Below are 17,943 nucleotides of genomic sequence, written 5' to 3'. Positions count from 1 at the left end.
ATTCAAGCCCTTGAAGATTTCCCCCAGATACTCGGGTCCAGCAATGTCATGATCTGAAGTATTCCCATATTTTTAAAAGATCTCGCATCACATCATGTCACAGTGGTGTCGAGCCTTTAGGGCCATCAGTATCATGCGACGATACAGCACACAACACCACAATATCAAGGCCTTATTCAGTTTTTATGCACACAGGGAGACCCCATTCTCTTCTTCAAAGGTTCAAGGGCTGCTGGCAGACTTCGTTCATTGCGATTTTTCTGAAATCAAGATCTGGTTGTAATCTCGAAGCAGGACGCAGACCCTTTGCTGTTGCCTGCCGCAGTACCTAGAATGTGCAAGCCTGCCAGCAAACAGGACAGATATAAACAAACGGATATTTGCATGCATGATGCATGGTACATCCAGTCAGTCGTTGCTGCACACCTAGCTAGGGACAGAGGTGCGTCATGCTAAGGCACACCATAGTTTGGAAGTGCCAAATCCGCTTGGTGTGCAGTAAGAGTTGCAGCACAGCATCTGTCAGCCATATCATAGCGCAATACATCAATCCGAGTACAGCCTTCACGGCTGGCTCATTTGTTGCCTGTCCTGGCTCTCTCTTTCCCTCAATCAAACTTGCCAATTGGCCACCAGTCGAATAATATTTTTCGCACTCGAAAGGGTCCAGATGCGGCAATTTTGCAGATCTGCTGCCTGCATCTCTGCCTTGCTGTATTAGCACTTTTATTCGACCTCGCCTCTCCATGCCACACGCATCAGTTTGGCTCTCAGGAACTTGAAACACTTACTGACACACAGACTCACAGCTCAAGCTTGAATTCCTGCGCAATGCACCAACGTGAAGCCATGGCAACGACACTTTTCATTCCCTCAATATGATGAGCATCTTGCGTTCCATCGCCCGTGCCACTTCCCTTTCCTATCTGCATGCTCACCCTCTGATACAAGCATGAGTGCAAGTTCAAAGCCAATGCAAGCATCATTTTAAAAAACAACCAGGACAGCTCAAAAGTTCCTCAGAAGGAGAGGCAAACATATCTGCGCTCTCAGATTTGCTCGAGTCTGCTCAGGGAGATCCTCCAAAAAGGATGAAATAGGCAAATCTAAGAGCTTCAGACGCACAAGATCCCCGAACCCGTAGCTGCAGGCGCAGCCCAGAATGACCCCTGCCAAGTCTTCAGTGCGATTGACAGGTGTCAAGGCCCCGTGGGCTGGTTTGAGGACAGGCAGATCATGCAATCTTCAAGCAGACGCAAGAATTGCACACACTGTGCAGGTTGCGTCCGTGCTCGCAAATCCCTAGCTTGGCCATTGTGCCAAGCAGTGTGCCCCACGGACCGCTAGCAATGCTTTAGACAGGGCTGTTCAAAACAACAAGACTAACACTGGGCTGACCGACGCAAGCTGTCACACCGGACCTGTGGAAGGCTATCAACCTCGCAAACTGAAAGCAAGCAAGCGCACCCAGCCTGTGTTCGCCCGTACAACCGTGAGACAGCATGCTGCAAATCAGCATTGATTGCTTTGCAAATGCATCAAGCGCTTGTGGCCCCAGAAACTCAATGCAGAGCGGACAAAGCCTACCCCTAAAGCGGCCATGCCAGCAGAATGCATGAAGTGCAGGAGTGAGGCCCTTTTGAAGCACGAGGCTTGGCATTCATTTGTGCAACTGCACAGCGATGGCTGCTAGTCTTGATGACACGCCGCGGCTTGTTGGCTTCTTTGTCCAGCCGCTTGTTGGCAGCGGCGGAACAAACAGGGACGGAGTGCTCTCTGGTTGTCTCCCTCTGGGCCCAGTCAGGTTAACAGGGGGACAGAGCTGCACAACACAGGAAGAGCACAACATCTCAACAACCAGCTTATACCCTGCCAGCTGGCATAGGGTGCAGGCCATTGGAAAGCAGGGGGGTCAAGGACGTTCACAGCCATGCACTGCAGATCAGTCAATGTGCATGTGCACATCAGTTGGAGCGCACCTGACAAGCTCCTGGAAAGCGGTCTTGAAGGGCGAGGGTGGCAGCATCACAGTGCTGCCCTGCAGCACGCCCTGGGCTGGCATGTCATCTGCGTAGCTGCAGCACAGAACCCTGCGCTCAGCAAACCCAGTGTCTGCAGCAAAAATTTACATCTGCTTGCCAGAACTACCATGTTTCAGGGACGCCTCTAAATGGGCGGGCAAATGCAAAAGAGCAAGCAATAGAGGTACAATTCAGGCAGTGACGCTTACTGAGGCATTGAAGGTGTGTGCTGCTGCAGGCCGCCTGGGGCCATCATCCCTGCTCCGGCCTTCTCCATGAAGCGCATGTTGACCTGCTGCGCACTAACCCCTGTCAAATCCCCACCCGCAGAGACCATCCATACTTCCTGCTTGCACATGCGTGTTTTAAACCGATGCATGCAATGCACACGCCGTCGTGATGCATGACCACATCACCGGTTACTACTCATGACTGGTTCCCAGACGGCTGGATGAGGTCTCATGAGAGTACTGAAACCGGCGCTTGAAACCGGCGCTTTACAGCACCACTCAATAATTGGAAAATACTTTTCACCTCAGCAGGGCCTCTCTTGTCAAAAATAGCAGTGGGCCTGTCTTGTCACATGAAAAGCAGCATGTTGTCGGAGCAGCACACACCTCGAGTGTCTGGCGCATGGTGGCGATTTCGGCCTGCAGGCGGTTGCTCTCGAAGGCGGCCTGCGCCCATTTCTCCTGCATATCGGCCATCTGCCCCATCACTGCCGCCTTCTGCTTCTCCAGCCTTCCGCAGTGCCCCAGCAGCTTTCCATTGCGCTGCTGCATCGTCTCAATCTGTGCGCCACACAGCACATCACTACCAGCCTCCCAGTCAACATGCATGGCATCATTTCATCCTCCAGAAATGGAGGCCCCCGTTACAGCAGCAATGCAAGTTGGGCCAGCATCCTTGAGGCCGTCTTGTCTTCTTCTTCAGCAACGATGAGTAGGTATGGATGCCTCTCCTGCCCATTTGGCACAGGCCTGTGCAAAGGGATGACTAACACGTGGTGTGCTTGTGCACTTGTGTCGTGCAGCTGCGTCGTGCAGCTGTACTGATGATTTTTCCAGAGCAGGTGCTCAGGCGCTCACGTTGGCTTGCAGGTCTTCCATGAGGTCGTGGCGTTTCTGGCGCACGCGGCGGGCGGATTCGCGGTTGGCGATGCGGCGCTTGATGCGGCGGCGCTCGTCCTCCGTCAGATCTGCCGCCTCCGGATCCCCCTTGTAAGTTATCGGCCGCCCCACCTTCTTCTTGTCCTTGCCCTGCGCATGCAGCAGGCACCTTGCCACATGTATGGTCTACTTGCATCCTCACAGGTCTGAGCACTGCATTGAAGTGCAATGCATATTCTCCTCTTTGTGGCAGTGCTTGGAATCGGGCACTGCCGCATAGGTTTTCGTTTTAGAGGGGGAAAATGCACAAGTGCAGCAGGCACATTGCGACATGTGTGTTGTCCTTGCATTCCCACAGGTCTGGGCATTGCTCCAGCTGTTCTCCAGGCATAGATTTCATTGCATATTCTTCTCTTCATTGCAGCAATTAGACTGCCTCTTCGTCTCTCGAACAACACAAGCACATGTATCAACTTGTGTGTCGTCCTGGAATACCCGCGGCTCGCCAGCAGGATTTGGAAGCGCGATTTGCTTGCCTCTTCCTATCAATACTTGTAGTACTTGGACTGGGGCACTGCCTCACATATTGTCTTATTATTATTATTATTATTATTATTATTATTATTATTATTATTATTATTATAACACGCTGTTCCTGCCAAGAGGCAAGGTGCGTCCTGCAGACAAGCTGCAGTCAAAGGCTTCCATATTCCTACCCCTTGTTGGACTCGCCAGATCCAAGCAAGACCCAATCAACCGTAAGCACGGTGCTCAGCATTTATATCGCCCCCCGCCAGCCGGGGCCTATTGTCTGTGAACGAGTAATAGCCTGCCTAGCCTACCGTCAGTACAAGCTGGCAAGCAAACACACAGACAAGGCTCGAAGTGACAAAACAATGACCTGGCTCGGTCTATAGAAGTGTCTGTCAGTGGGAAATGCAACGCCCATACCTTGGAGTGGCGGGTGGGTCGGCCGCGCGCAGCTGCGCGGCGGCTGCGGGGGCGCTGGCGGGGGGAGGGGCGGTAGTCACTGTCGCTGCCCTCAGCCCTGGGTACCTCGCCTTTGCTGTCCAGATCCTGGTCTGCGTCCCTGCTCTGCTCATCAGCCTGCTCATCCTCATCGTCACTCTTGTCGTCCTCCAAGCTTTCACCCAGTGGCTCGGGCTCAGATTTGAACAGGCAGCAGCCGCGGACGTCCTCCTCCTGCAGTGGAGTGAAGCTTGCCTTGCGTCAATTGTGTGAAATTGCAATTGGCATCGCCAACACAAATGGCACGCAATGTTGACTCTCCCCTCAGGACCATGTGAAGAGGGCTCTCAGGTATGGAGGCAGCATCCAACAGCAATCTTAAAAAAGAGGTGAATTGTTTGTGTCGTTGTGCCTCAGTAACACACCATGAGCATTGGCAGGTTGGCCCTGATGTTGGAGCATTCTGCGGAGCTTATGCTGCTGAAGCGGCTGCTGCCGCCGGCGGCGTCTGCAAGGGAGAGGCGGGGATTGTCTCCTTTGTTCAGCAGAATCTCTTCACCGTTCAGTGAGGAGGCGCTCTGCATGCCGCAGTGCAGAGGCGAAGGCGCCATGCCCATCTTGAAGGCCCGCAGACTGCCGCAGAACTGCGGCACAAACTCGTCTGCCTGTGGCATGAAGGGCTGGACCTGCACAGAGCCACATGTAGCCTTGCATCAGGCTGCAGGCGCCATCCACAGGCATGAATGACATGTTCTGCCCCTGAAGGTGCATGTCCTTGGAGACTTGACCTTGCCTTTGAGCCATAATGCTCCAGGAGAGCAGGGGAAGATGGTGGTGGTGTCGCCCTGTCGGGTGTCCCTCCAACAGGCGCCATCAGGCCCCCAAAACTTGGCAGGTCGGATCCAGAAAATGCCCTCTCGAGGTCGAAGGACATATCCTTTTCCCAAGCCTTGCTGGCTGTCAGCTCCTCATGGTCAGGCTGCAACAGATTTCGGGTGTCAGACTGCGGGGCATCACAGCTAGACTTGCTAGTTCACTTTGAACAAGTAGCCCGAAATCTTGAAGGTCGAGCCGGCAGGTTGAGAGACCTCGGGAGCAATTTCGGAACGATTTGACAGTAACATCATTAAATCCGCCGGCGTTCAGCGGAACAGTTTGGCAGGTTGACTCGGCGGGATTCTTCAAACGGGTTTGCTAACCCCGAACCAAAGTCTACGATGTCCACTTCGGTACCGCCTTCAAATTTCTTTTCATCAGTATTCTGTTATGTCCACGACCTGAGCCTGTCACCTGATAGGTATGCCTGATCAACGCAGACCAGGGTTTGCAGACTGACGAAGCAAGCCAGACAGAGCCCTTGCGAATCTCAGCCTTGTACGCGTAAAAATTTGCAAAGATGGTTGGGAATGTTCCCGCGATTACAATGCTTACCTGCATGATCTCCTGGTTTTCCGACTCTGTTGAGCAGCCTCGTCCTGCAGATCGCAGGTCGTCCTGCAGATCGGAGTTCTGCTAGTGTTTCAAGTTGCACCAAGGAGTGCAGACAGCCGAGCTCTGCACAGCCCGAACCCACATCCCCAATGCTCCTCGACCAACCTCGTATTCACCGGCGGTACAGAACACAAAGGCATGCACAGAGTGACAAGGATCTATTTTTGCTGCAGCTCCTGATCTGGCCACCTGGCCCTGAAGGGTTTCACCATAGGATTGTGAACGGGTGGTTTGAGGACCCTGAGGCACCAGCCTGGCCTCTAGGTTGGGCAATGTATCACATGACACTCAAAGCAGGGATGCTTAAGGACAGATCTGATGCCACGAGGCACCCCTGCCTCCAGTGTTTGCGCTCGCACAGCCTACAAATTGTACAATGGCATGCCGTACTGCATGCATTGCCTTGAGGAAGTTTCGAGGGCGATAAGAGTCTGTCTGGCTTTACAATCAATTCCATTGTAGACTCGCAGGCATTAGCAGTCACCACTGGATACATTGCATTGCTATAAATCAGTCGAGCAGGTGATTCTTCAGTCACCTTGCACCTGCATGCGCATGGCTCATACTTCTCAAAACAGTTATGACAATATCCCTGTTGATCAGCCTGACAACTTCCCGGTACGTCACTTTTAGATATCTCAAATTCAAGAAGAGCATCCTGCAGGTACCTCATCACTCTAAAAAATGTGGCCTCGGAATCAAGTCTCCGGTGTTCAAGTATCCAGTGGGCCCTCCCAAGTACTCTACTGCCAGCGGTGGGCATACACTCCCTAGGCAAGCCGCAGACTCCTCGGCGGATCAAAGCAGCACAAAACCCGCGCTAGTTGACTGTCACTGCACATGCCTTTGCATTGCTGCAGCACACGCATGCGCAGGTGCTTTGCACCTTCGGCTGCAGCTTCAAGCAAGCTGCTGCCACACTCAAAGCAACATCACTGTGATCGCCTCTGCAGAGCATTGCAGGTCACTACCTGCAATGCTCTGCTTCATGCTTCTTTGCAGTCATTGACCATACACTTGCTGGTTGACAGTCACTGCACATGCCTATGCATTGCTGCAGCACACGCATGCGCAGGTGCTTTGCACCTTTGGCTGCAGCTTCAAGCAAACTGCTGCCACACTCAAAGCAACATCACTGCCACCACCTCTGCAGAGCATTGCAGGTCACCAGCTGCAATGCTCTGCCTCATGCTCCTTTGCATTACTGACCAATGCAAAGGCCTGGCACTCAATAACACTACCTATCAAACTCACACTCGAGAAGCGTCCCTACGTTCGGTAAGACCTGTTCCTGGAGAGAATGACATTGACAAACCACAGACCAAGCCAGGGAACAAGCCCTGGATGCATTGACGGAGACGGTAAGCATGTATCCTCTAAAAAGCAAAAAAAATGCAAAAGCACTTCAGATAGCAAAAATATCGAATGCACATTTGTGCAAATTGTTGCAGCTTGCAGCACCAGGATGTGTACTAGAGGTACATCCAGAATGGAAGGAAGCCGCAACAGAAAAACCAACTGGAGTGCTGCTGACCAATGATTCCAATCGGGGCAATCTTTGACAGAGAGACTCTCTCGTTGGAACAAGCAGTTGTGCATACTACCTTCATGGCAACTTGTGTCCGCCTCCCTTTGCTAAAGCTTAGCAAGAAGCTCTATGACCATCAGGCACTGCTGTGGGTTAAAGCTCTGGATTCCCCAGAAAAGTCAGTCATGTTGCTGCTGCTGCAAGAGCGAGCATCCACTTTAAACGCTCAAAACACGTTAGTGCTTCCAAGGTGCTGTGTCCCTTTGGACTGCAACAAGCTCCTGTGAACGGATCAAGATAGATCAGCATGAGACCCCGGACAGCAAGACACAGAATGCTTGCAATAATGCTTGATTCGCTACAACAAGCACCTGCATCGTTGAACCCCAGCCTTACATCGCTCCTTCCTCTGCCCAAACCATTGCCAGAAGTCCCCCAAGCTGGCCTCTGATAGCCGGTGCTTCCTCAAGAAGGCAGCCCTGGATCGGTGTTCTAGCCATGCGCCTATTGCAAGCTGGCCCACGACTGCGCAGCAAGATTGGTGGATTCTTCAGCTTGCTCTGGGACTGACTCCAGAAGAATATACAAGACCGCCCACAAGACACTGATACCAGTGGGCAAAGACACATCTGCACACGCTGACTGTGGCATGAGACAAGCCAGCATGTGCAGGGCGCCTGCCACCAGCTGTCTCACAGTAAGCCCACCTACAAACATAATGAAAAGCAGGTATACCGTCCAATGAATGCTGCAAAGTAATTCTGCCCAGCAATGAGTGCGTACCTATGACAGGCATTCTGATGAGAAAATCAAATGATACGCCCCACATGCTCTGCTTGTTCATGAACATCGCGGCCTCGATAAATAGAAACGACAAGATCTGGAAAGCCTGCAGCTGCATCTGTGACTGGATGCGTATCTGCTCAAACACCATGTACCCTGCAAGTGGGAAATCCGAAGGTCAGATATGCCAATCTTACTGAAGCTGCGTAGCTGCACAGACCTATCCCATGGTCCCCCATAAAAGCACAGAGTTCTCGATAGCTTTGTGACAAATGCAATGGTGCGCTCGTTTGCCAGCCTTCTGACCTCCATCGATGAGAATGCATGGCACTGCTGAAGCCATCGTTGTCTGCGCTTCTCTTTCAAAAACCAGGATTGATGCCACCTGTCACAGCATACACAATTGTGTCTCACATGGAGCCACCAGCGCCATGGGGGGTCCATGCAACTAAAGTCAGAGCAAAGGCAGCAGAATGCCAACGACGTTTGCAAGCCTCACCATAGCAATGATGATTGTTATCACGAATTGCCGTCCCTTCAGGCTCTCATGCTTGCAGAACTGCCTCTCTCGTAGGAGGGCACCTGCTGAAAACACTTGCCAGGCAGCTCCAGTGATCCAAACAGTCAACAGAACACCGCACCTGCACAATATGATAGCAAACCACAGGATTGAATCATAGTCAAGCAGGAACGTGCTTGTCGGTCATCCACAGAAAGGATCAGCGTACCTCCAAGCGGATGTTGTATCGGTCTCGTTGACAAGTTTTCGCCAGCCCAACGCCCAGGCACTCCCTAGAATTAACCGGGCCATCACTCCTGGATAAAGAGTTCTACGCCCGACTTCCTCAACATAACGATACTCCAGGGAGTCGTTGCTGAACTCGAAAACCTTTCTTGTGCCCGTGGGCTGTGATGTCTTCAGGCCGCACGCGCAAGCGCACGCCTTCTGATCGATACTTAGCATCCGTGACAGACGCTTAGACAGATTAACCTCGATCTGAACAGCAAGTGGGCTTGAAGAAAGATACGAGAATGAAGTACTCCTTCCTGCCGACTCCAAGTAGGACGTCATGATCAACACCTGACGTCAAACGCGTGAGGCCTGGGTCACATGGCTGACTGATCATGGAGTTGATACTTGTCTGCGTGCTGGGATGCATATTCTTGAGTATTCATGATGTGCGTGCCCCTGATGGTTTGAAATATGTGTGGATTGTAGTCCAGTGCTCCTAGATGATCACGAGCTTGAGCTAGCTTCTGAAGCGCTTTCACGCATCATGCAGTTGACCCACAAGATTTTTCAACAATGCATGCTGCGCAGCATGTGTAACATGGTGTCAGATTCGGTCAAAGTTTGCCTTCAGCCATTCGATGTGGCAGTACCATGCATGCCATGTCAGTGATTACAAAGCCTTGATAATGAAAATAACCAATTCAGGCGACCTGATGGCCAAACAGGGTATACGCATGCACCATGTCCACATGCACGTTGACCAGTTGCCCCTTCATGCTATTGCCATCCCCTGGGAAGAAAACCAGCTTGTTCTGCCTGTTCCTACCCACAGCCTCGCCGCTCTTCCTGGGATTTGGCCCCTCCACCAGAACCTGCAAGCAACATGTCAAAATCGTCTGCGCATTGCTTCCCTTCCAGCCGCACAGCTGCAGAGCAATCACTGCACAGCAGCAACAGAAGAACAACCCTGAAGGAAACGAGCTCAGCACACCTCGACATCATGGTTCAGAAATCTCTGCGCCCTTTCCTCTGCAACATCGTTGACAATGCGGTTGAGGCGGTTGAGGCGGTCCATCTTCACCAGGTCGGCAATCTGGTTGGGCCACTCTGCAGCTGGCGTGTTGGGCCGCGGCGAGTACGCCGCTGTGTTCACCCGGTCAAACCCCACCTCCCTCACCAGCGCGCATGTCATCTCAAACTGCTCCTCCTGCGCAGACAGCTTGACGGCTGAGACACATGCAGGGGGGCTGCTTTTCTGTACGCCTTTATTCATGTTTGTGCTTCTTGCTCAATGATCAGCTTCCTGCTCTCATCCTATTCTAGGACTCACCGTCTCTCCGGGGAAGCCCACAATGGCATCCCCGCTCACAGATGCATCCGGCATATGCCGCCGGATGTTATCAATGATTCTCCTGTATCGCTCATGCGTGTAGCCCCGCCTGCAAAAGCACAGACCAACCATTATTGACCATGCACGCGGTGCTGTGCGCAAAGAATTGATACAAGGTCTAATTCACTTTAATGCTCCCTGTAGCCAGCAAGCCAGCAAGCGTTTAACTCACTTCATCTCTCGCAGGATGTCATTGTCGCCGCTCTGAAATGGGATGTGAAAAAATTCGCACAGCTTCGGCAGCTCTGCGCACGCGCGCACCAGCCGCTCTGTGAAGTACCTGAAGCCCACCTTACATGACATTAGAAGACCTGTATAGCTGCTGGAGCAGGAAGGATTGACCCAAGCTCAGATCAACAATCTCACACATTGCATTCTTCTAGTTACCCAAACCTGGGGTGTGACGTGGCAAATCGGATGCGCTCAATGCCCGGCACATCATGGACATGCTGCAGCAAGTCTGTGAAGGTCCACGCGCGTCGTCCGGAGCCATCCTCTGCCGATCCCGGCAGGTCACGGCCGTATGCATCGATGTTCTGCCCCAGCAACGTCACCTCCTTGTAGCCTGCCTCGCCCAAAGCAAGCATCTCCCTCTGCACGCAGGGAAACGAATATGGCATCTTCTATATGGTGACTGTCTGAAGAGTGGCGGGGTCACCTTTCTGCTCAATGGACAGTTTGAGAAATGCAGTCTGTATTGGCGCTGAGGTTGATGATGCTCACCCGTATGGCTTCTGGAGCGCGGCTCTGCTCAACACCCCTCGTGTTGGGCACCACACAGTACGTGCACTTTTCATTGCACCCATGGATGACATTCACCTGTACAAATCATACACTTATCATCAGACACACAAATCCCATGGAAATTGCGGTCCCTTGGCATCGCATGCATATAAGCAGGCTGCAGCTGAAGTATCCGGGCAATACCCAGGCTGTCAAGTCACTGTCTCGCCGAGGCACAGCAATGTCTTCTGCTATCTGTATGGGCTCCACTGCCATGACCTGGCTCCCCTGATCTACCTGCTCCAGAAGCTGGTCAATCCTGCACACAGGCAAGCTTCTCCTTTTCTCCTGTACACGTCAATGTCACTTGAGGTCCAACAAGTGCCTGAAGAAGACGTTCAAGCTCACAAATATTCACCTGTTGGCATGGTGTGGTCCCATGACCAGATCAAGCTCTGGCACGCGGCGCAGGAGAGTTTCTCCTTCTTGCGCAGCAACACACCCTGCCAGCACTATTTTCAAGCCCCCCATGTTGCTCCTCTTCCGCTTTGCCTGCACCATGCATTGCAGGAAATGCTAAAAGGACAGGCCCCTCATCACATAATAAGGAAGAATCTCTCAGACGATGATCTGCACAGTGAGGAAGCACAGAAGCGTGTACAAGACTTTCTTTTAAGATCGATGGTCAGAATGGAATACCTGCTTCCCTAGGGCGCTGTACACTTTTTGCTCTGCTTTATCACGAATAGAGCATGTGTTGTACACTATGACATCCGCATCGCTGGCATCCTCGGCACAAACATACCCCACACTCTCCAGAGTCCCAGCCATCCGTTCTGAGTCTGCCAAGTTCATCTGGTCCCAATGCAACAGATTTTGAATGTATACAGTGCTGGAGTGACAGCAAATGAATTCTCATTGCAAGCGCGTGGACTTATTTTGCACGATAAGCACCTGGCAGCCAAAGGTGTGTATGTGGTACTTGCGCCCTCTCCCTTGGGTGCTCACAGACCCAGTGGGCTGATCTCTGACAAGAATTTGCCCTGTGTCATTCAGTCATCGTATCAAGTCCTGTCTTCAGCACAGATATCAAAATTGAAGCAGCTCTCAAGCACACCTTCTGCCCCACAAAAATCCGCTCCATGGGCGTCGAGTGTTTCCTCGGTCTGTTCCAAAGTCGCAGCTTGTGCGGATGCATGCATTCTGTGGCGCTGTACGATTCTCTGCCTCGTCTGCAGTGCTCGCAGGTGGCCTGCTGGCGAAATCCGACGGCTACCCACGGTCCAGAGAAGTCCTTTGGACATATATTGGTGAGAATGGACATGAAGGGTGTGACCTTCCATTTCAAAACTGTCTCTGTGGAGAGTTTCGTGAAAATTGGCCGCGATGCAAGCACAAGCCAGGCAAAAATAGCTCCGCTACAGAAGCAGCTTGTCTTCCACAGAGCTTCCTGGATGATATCGCATCAAACAAAGTACACCCCTACAACACTAAAGATCACAGTATGGACGCACAGTCTTCGGCTCGAGTTCCAATGATCAAGCAAATGGCTTGCTTGCAAGCAATTGTCCATCAACATCACATCCCCTCCGACAGGAAGGGTCGATTACTCTCTACAGGCGGCTTTTCTGGGCGCCCGGCTGGCGACGAACAAACGACAACAGACCAACAGAGTGGTGAAGATCTTTGTTGAAGTTCATATTCAACGTAACAAGAGGCAGTGTATATCAAAGGGCGTGGTTGATCCGGACGAAGAGGGTTGTTTGCTAGATTGTTGAAGCACGTCTTGCTAGTCGAAATGGGTGTGGCTGCAGAGGAGCAGTTGGCGATCAAGAAGTCAAAGAAATCAAAAGCAGTGGCTGAAGATGGCCTAGTGGTCGCTGAAACGCCATTGAAACAGAAAAAGAAGGAAAAGAAAAAGTCGGCCACTGGTGAGAAAGAGTCAAAGAAAAGGAAACTCAATACAGATGATCTGGTGGAGGAGGGTGCCGAGAAGAAGATAAAGAAAAAGAAGAAGCAGATCGTGGAAGAGCAGGAGCCCTCCAACGCCGCATCTGACAGCGCCGACAGCGAGCAGTTTGTGGAGGTAGCCAAGCCAGCAGATCCTCTGGCGGTGGATAACTTCCGGCTGTCTGACAAAGTCAAAGCTCTTTTGAGGGAGAAGGGCATCGAGGCGCTCTTTAGCATCCAAGCGCACACCCTGAACCACCTCTTGGATGGATTCGACTTGGTGGGCAGGGCTAGGTGAGTTTTCTCTTCTGCAACTCTTGACTGCCCAGTCCGTCATGCCTGTAATGTGCAAGCCAGAGGTCATCTGTGTCTTGTTGTGTCTTGTTGAAGAGTGGATATTGCTTGAAAAGTGAGGCAAATTGAGCATCGGCTATCTGCTGGATCTCAACCTAAATATCTATGGGACGTTTTGAAGAATTCACACTCTGCTTACAGTGCATTTTTGACTGGCTCACACCTGTATACCACTGAACCTTTCTTGACTTTGACTGGCAGGACTGGACAGGGCAAGACTCTGGCATTTGTGTTGCCCATTGTGGAGCGGCTGCTGGCCCACAATATCTCAGCGACCAGGAGGCAGCAAGGCAGGACTCCGCGCGTCATTGTGCTGGCACCCACCCGCGAGCTCGCCAAGCAGGTGCCGCTTCAATCTCTTTTTATCACCCTATTGTTCGTTCCCCGATCACTTCAGCGGCTGCTGAACACACAGCATACAACCGTGCATATTTGCTTTGTTTGGTATAAGGAATGATGTAATGCATGGTGTGCCAGAGCATTCTCTGAGCGTAGAAGCAGATTTGGAAGGGCGTACAGGGCTGCATGTGCTTCCTTGCAAGCTTGCCCTTTTTGCAAGTACCAGCAAACACCAGCATCTTAAGGGTGACACATGGTGGCGCAGGTGCACGCGGACTTTGAGAACATCGGCCGCGCGGCAAACCTGAGCACGGTGTGCCTGTACGGAGGCGCCCCCATGTCGCCGCAGGAGCAGATTCTGCGCCGCGGCTGCGATGTGGTCGTGGGCACCCCCGGCCGTGTCAAGGACCATCTGGAGCGCGGCAACCTCAAACTGCAGGACCTCATGTACGTTGATATGCCAACTGTGGCCATACACATTGAATGCGTTAACATTGCTGTGGCCATCTTTGTTGTGATATTTTTGTATTGCCGGCATTGCCTGCATCGCCCAGGATTCTGGGCAGCTGGTCAATTGGAGATTGCACTTCTGTGCAGACTCGATGAGTTGGGTGATCGTGTTGGATTCTGCAACCGAATGAGGAGCAGCATCCTATTAATCATGAATAGCGAAACAGGCTATGGGTTGAGCTTAAGAGGGCTCGATGGCTGATCAGGAATGTGGGTCCACTGCAGGTTCCGCGTGCTGGACGAGTGCGATGAGATGCTGAACATGGGCTTTGTGGAGGACGTGGAAAAGATCCTGAATGCTGGCGGGGACATCAAGGTGCAGACGCTGCTCTTCAGCGCCACGCTGCCCTCCTGGGTCAAGGACATCACCCGCCGCTTCCTGCAGCCCAACCACAAGCTGGTCGACCTGGTGGGCACTGACAAGATGAAGGTGCGCCGCTTGCTTTCAAGCATGCCATGAGTGTGTACATATTGGTGAATTGCTATTTATTGTCTCTCACTCTGGAACCATGGCAAAGCCTGCCCGTACACAACCATATCGCATGTATTGAGTGGATTCTGGACTTGAATCCCAGTGAATAATTCTGTTCTCAGGGGCCTTTAGTGTGCTCTGCTTGTGGTGCATTCCAGTGTGGTGTTCTTTGGCACCTGCAGTTGTCTGCTTCAAATTGGCTGTTGTGTATGCTGACTGCATAGAGTTTGTCAGGCTTGGATGACAACTGGCTGTGATGTGCGCAGGCGTCGACGAGCGTGAAGCACATGGTGCTGCCATGCCACTGGAGCCAGCGCGCGACGGTGGCGGCCGACTTGGTGCGCTGCTACGGCGCGCTTGGCCGCACCATCATCTTCTGCGACACCAAGAAGGACTGCAACGAGCTCGTGGCCAGCCTGGGCGAGGGCATGCGTGCCCAGCCCCTCCACGGAGATATCCCCCAGCAGCAGCGCGAGGTGAACAGAGCTCACCCTACTATCCACTCTGCTCAGGGTGTACCAGAGAAGATGAAGAATATTCTTGGTAGGGGGTACTGTACAGGGGGTACCAAAGACTATGGGGAGTAGGCTCTGGTACCCCGTGCTCTGCTGGGCTGCATTCCTCCCAGTACCGGAGTGAGCAACAGATCTTTGAATTTTGGCTGCTCTGCCGCTTGCAAAGCAGAAAAATATTGCATTCAAGTGGGCCTTTGAGCTTGATGGCATCCCCTGCTTTGAATCTGTACACTTGCATGCATACGCGTAAGCTCTGGCTGCTCTGCTGCTTGCACAGCAGGAGAACGTTGAATCGCGCCAGTCCTGTGGGCTCTGAGCATGTACCTTTTGTGATGGCAGCTCCTGCATCAATGCTCCACGCATGCATGCCTTGGTATTGATATGAGAGTGTGCTAAATCATTGAACATGTGGATGTGCGTTGACAGGTGACCCTCAAGGCGTTCAGGGCGGCCAAGTTTGACATCCTGGTGGCGACTGACGTGGCGGCTCGCGGCCTGGACATCAACGGCGTGGAGCTCGTCATCCAAATCGAGCCTCCCAAGGTGACATCACATTCCCAACCCTTGCACCATGCTTTCAGCCTTGCCTTCTCATACAACTTCTTCCCTCCTGTGCTTCGCAATTTGTGCTATCCAAAACTCTTCTCCTATGGTTCACCACGCTTATACCTATGCTCAGGAAGTGACCAGGAAAGATTTCTGGCATGATCTGGCAGCATAGAGACTGAGCATATCAGATGTCAGCTCACACCTGCGCACATCTCCCACTTGTTATAATGCCCGGCCTTGACCGCCTACTGTGGGTTTGGTGCAGGACCCGGAGACGTACATTCACAGGAGTGGGCGCACAGGCCGTGCGAGCAGCACTGGTGTCTCAGTGACGCTGGTGGACCGCAAGAAGGAGGGCCTGATCCCCTTCATCGCCAAGCGTGCCGGTGTCACCTTCGAGCGCATCGGCGCCCCCCAGCCCTCAGAGATGGCCCGCATCGCAGGTGCAACACCACCATTGCCACTGCTTATTGCATACAAGGAAGGATGCTGCCAATATGTGCTGCATGCCGCTTCGAGACTGTGATGACTGGCATGCATGTCGCTTATATTACCCGCAGTGAGTAATCTTCCGAATACAGCCCTAAGCTGCTTTGCTATCCTACCTTCTTGCGCGGCTGCCGAAGCACTTAGACAGCATGAGTCTGTGATTATTTGCACTGCTTGTGCATTTGTGAATGGTGATGCGGTTGGCAGGATGTGAACAAAAGTTTCTATGCAGGCGAGAGGGCGTCAGAGTCCCTGGTAGAGGTGGACAAGACGGTGGTGCCATGGTTCCGGGCAGCTGCCGCGCAGCTGCTGGAGACTGTGGGGGACCCAGAGGAGGCTCTGGCCATGGCCCTTGCCAAGGTCACCGGCTTCTCCTCCATCAGGGTGCGCACTTATGACCGTACAGCTTAACTATCCTTTGTGGTTTGTGCTTTCATTGACATGCACATGCTGCACACATCATGTGCTCATGATGACATGATAGTCAAGGACTGCTCCAGGTGAAGTTCTATTGAAGGGCTCCAAAGAACAAGTTATATGTGAGCGCTGACCTGGTCGGATGTGATGGTGCAGGCGCGGTCGCTGCTGACGGCGCATGAGGACTACACGACGCTGCAGTTCCATGCCGGCCAGGAGATCCAGCGGCCGGGCTTCGTGTTCACCTCCCTTAGGCGCCACCTGTCTGACGAGGTGGTGGAGCAGATCAAGGGCATCACCCTGACCACCGATGGAAAGAGCGCCATCTTTGACGTGCCCTCCGGCATTGCTCAGGTCAGTCCTGCTGTCGCTCTTGTCAAGCACCCATGCACCTGTTAGCTTGTTTTCAGAATGCCCTGTGCCCTTTCAGGAAGTGCTTCCCATGGCATTGGGCCCATAGGATGGGGGCGTCAAGATCTAGAGGATGCTCTGAACTGATGTAAATAATAGTGGGGACTGCCTAAGTGGATCACAATCACGCAGTCCTGTTGCAAATGAGGGCAGCTGCAAAACAATACAACACACAACACTGGATAGACAGATGAACGATAGTGCCTGGCTCGGTCTTCAAAGAAACACACAGTTGTGCGCACGCTAGGTTGTGTACTCTCTTTATCTGGGCTGACCCGGTTTGCTGGATGCCCACAGGATTTCCTGAGCAAGTGCAAGAAGCCCGTGGACGCGGATGAGGACGGGCCCGCCAGCATGGCGCGCGGCCGGTCCTCAGAGCCCTACCTCACACAGCCGGCCACACTGCCGGAGCTCAAGGCGCGCGAGGGCGGTGAGCGCCAGGAGGCGACCACCGGGTCCGGCTACGGCGGCGGCTTCGGCGGCCGGGGCGGCGGCTTTGGCGGTGGCCGGGGCGGCGGCGGCCGCGGGGGTGGATTCACTCAGGGCCGCAGCTTTGGCGGATCGGGCGGCCGCGGCGGAGGCGGCCGCGGCGGTTCTTCCGGGGGTTTCCGGGGACGCGGCGGGTTTAGCCGCGGGTCTAGATAGAATAAACGGATGCTGATAAAGTCTGCAGTGTTGTGGTTAGGTTTGTATCTTTATCATACTATTCTTTGCTGCCTTTTTGGAGAACAGCTACTGAATCCATTTTTAGATTGCGTGTCCAGTTGCAACAATCTTAGAAGATATTCAAGAGAGAATCCTCCGGAGTCATTGTTGGAGAAGATTGTTCGCGATTAGCCCCAGAGCACTTGGTCCCGTGAGCATTCTGCTCCAACATATATTAGAAGAATCAGCTTCAAAATTGCCCATTGCACCTGTTGGGAAACCAAATGCATGGCCTGGTACATAGAGGGAAAATAGCAGTCTCATGAGCTGTAGTGCGCTCTGTCATTCACAGGACTAAACAGATACTGCAGTTCGTAGATCAGGTTGCAGCAGTGCTGGGATTTAGATACGCTAGCTGGTTCTCTACACACTGTTGCCGTCGTGTAATTTTCTAGACTCACTAACCTTCCAGGCTCACTAATGATGCACCACCACACAAGTTTGAACTAAATTCAGTGTTTGTAACACCAGAGCTAGCCCCATCT

General features: G+C 52.7%; 2 protein-coding genes across 2 annotated transcripts; one reads left to right on the top strand and one right to left on the bottom strand.

The window, feature by feature from the left end:
• Positions 1–9,335: 9,335 nt before the first annotated feature.
• Positions 9,336–11,602, bottom strand: COCSUDRAFT_37834 (tRNA-i(6)A37 modification enzyme MiaB; the record flags this gene model as incomplete). The annotated part of the gene is made up of 9 exons (XM_005645102.1): positions 9,336–9,506; positions 9,626–9,841; positions 9,965–10,073; positions 10,197–10,304; positions 10,418–10,617; positions 10,748–10,843; positions 10,952–11,066; positions 11,166–11,299; positions 11,447–11,602. The coding sequence occupies 9 exons, from the start codon at positions 11,600–11,602 to the stop codon at positions 9,336–9,338; spliced, it is 1,305 nt and encodes a 434-aa protein (XP_005645159.1).
• An 818-nt stretch (positions 11,603–12,420) lies between these two features.
• Positions 12,421–17,858, top strand: COCSUDRAFT_30714 (DEAD-domain-containing protein). Its single transcript, XM_005645101.1, has 10 exons — positions 12,421–12,991; positions 13,253–13,394; positions 13,656–13,837; positions 14,126–14,330; positions 14,639–14,848; positions 15,314–15,430; positions 15,702–15,879; positions 16,158–16,309; positions 16,499–16,696; positions 17,132–17,858. The coding sequence occupies exons 1-10, from the start codon at positions 12,546–12,548 to the stop codon at positions 17,396–17,398; spliced, it is 2,097 nt and encodes a 698-aa protein (XP_005645158.1). The 5' UTR covers positions 12,421–12,545; the 3' UTR covers positions 17,399–17,858.
• Positions 17,859–17,943: the final 85 nt, after the last annotated feature.

This window comes from Coccomyxa subellipsoidea (assembly GCF_000258705.1).
Source record: "Coccomyxa subellipsoidea C-169, whole genome shotgun sequence".
NCBI lineage: Eukaryota > Viridiplantae > Chlorophyta > Trebouxiophyceae > Coccomyxaceae > Coccomyxa > Coccomyxa subellipsoidea.
Note: the sequence above shows the minus strand (reverse complement) of the source record. Positions and strands in the feature narration are given on the sequence as shown.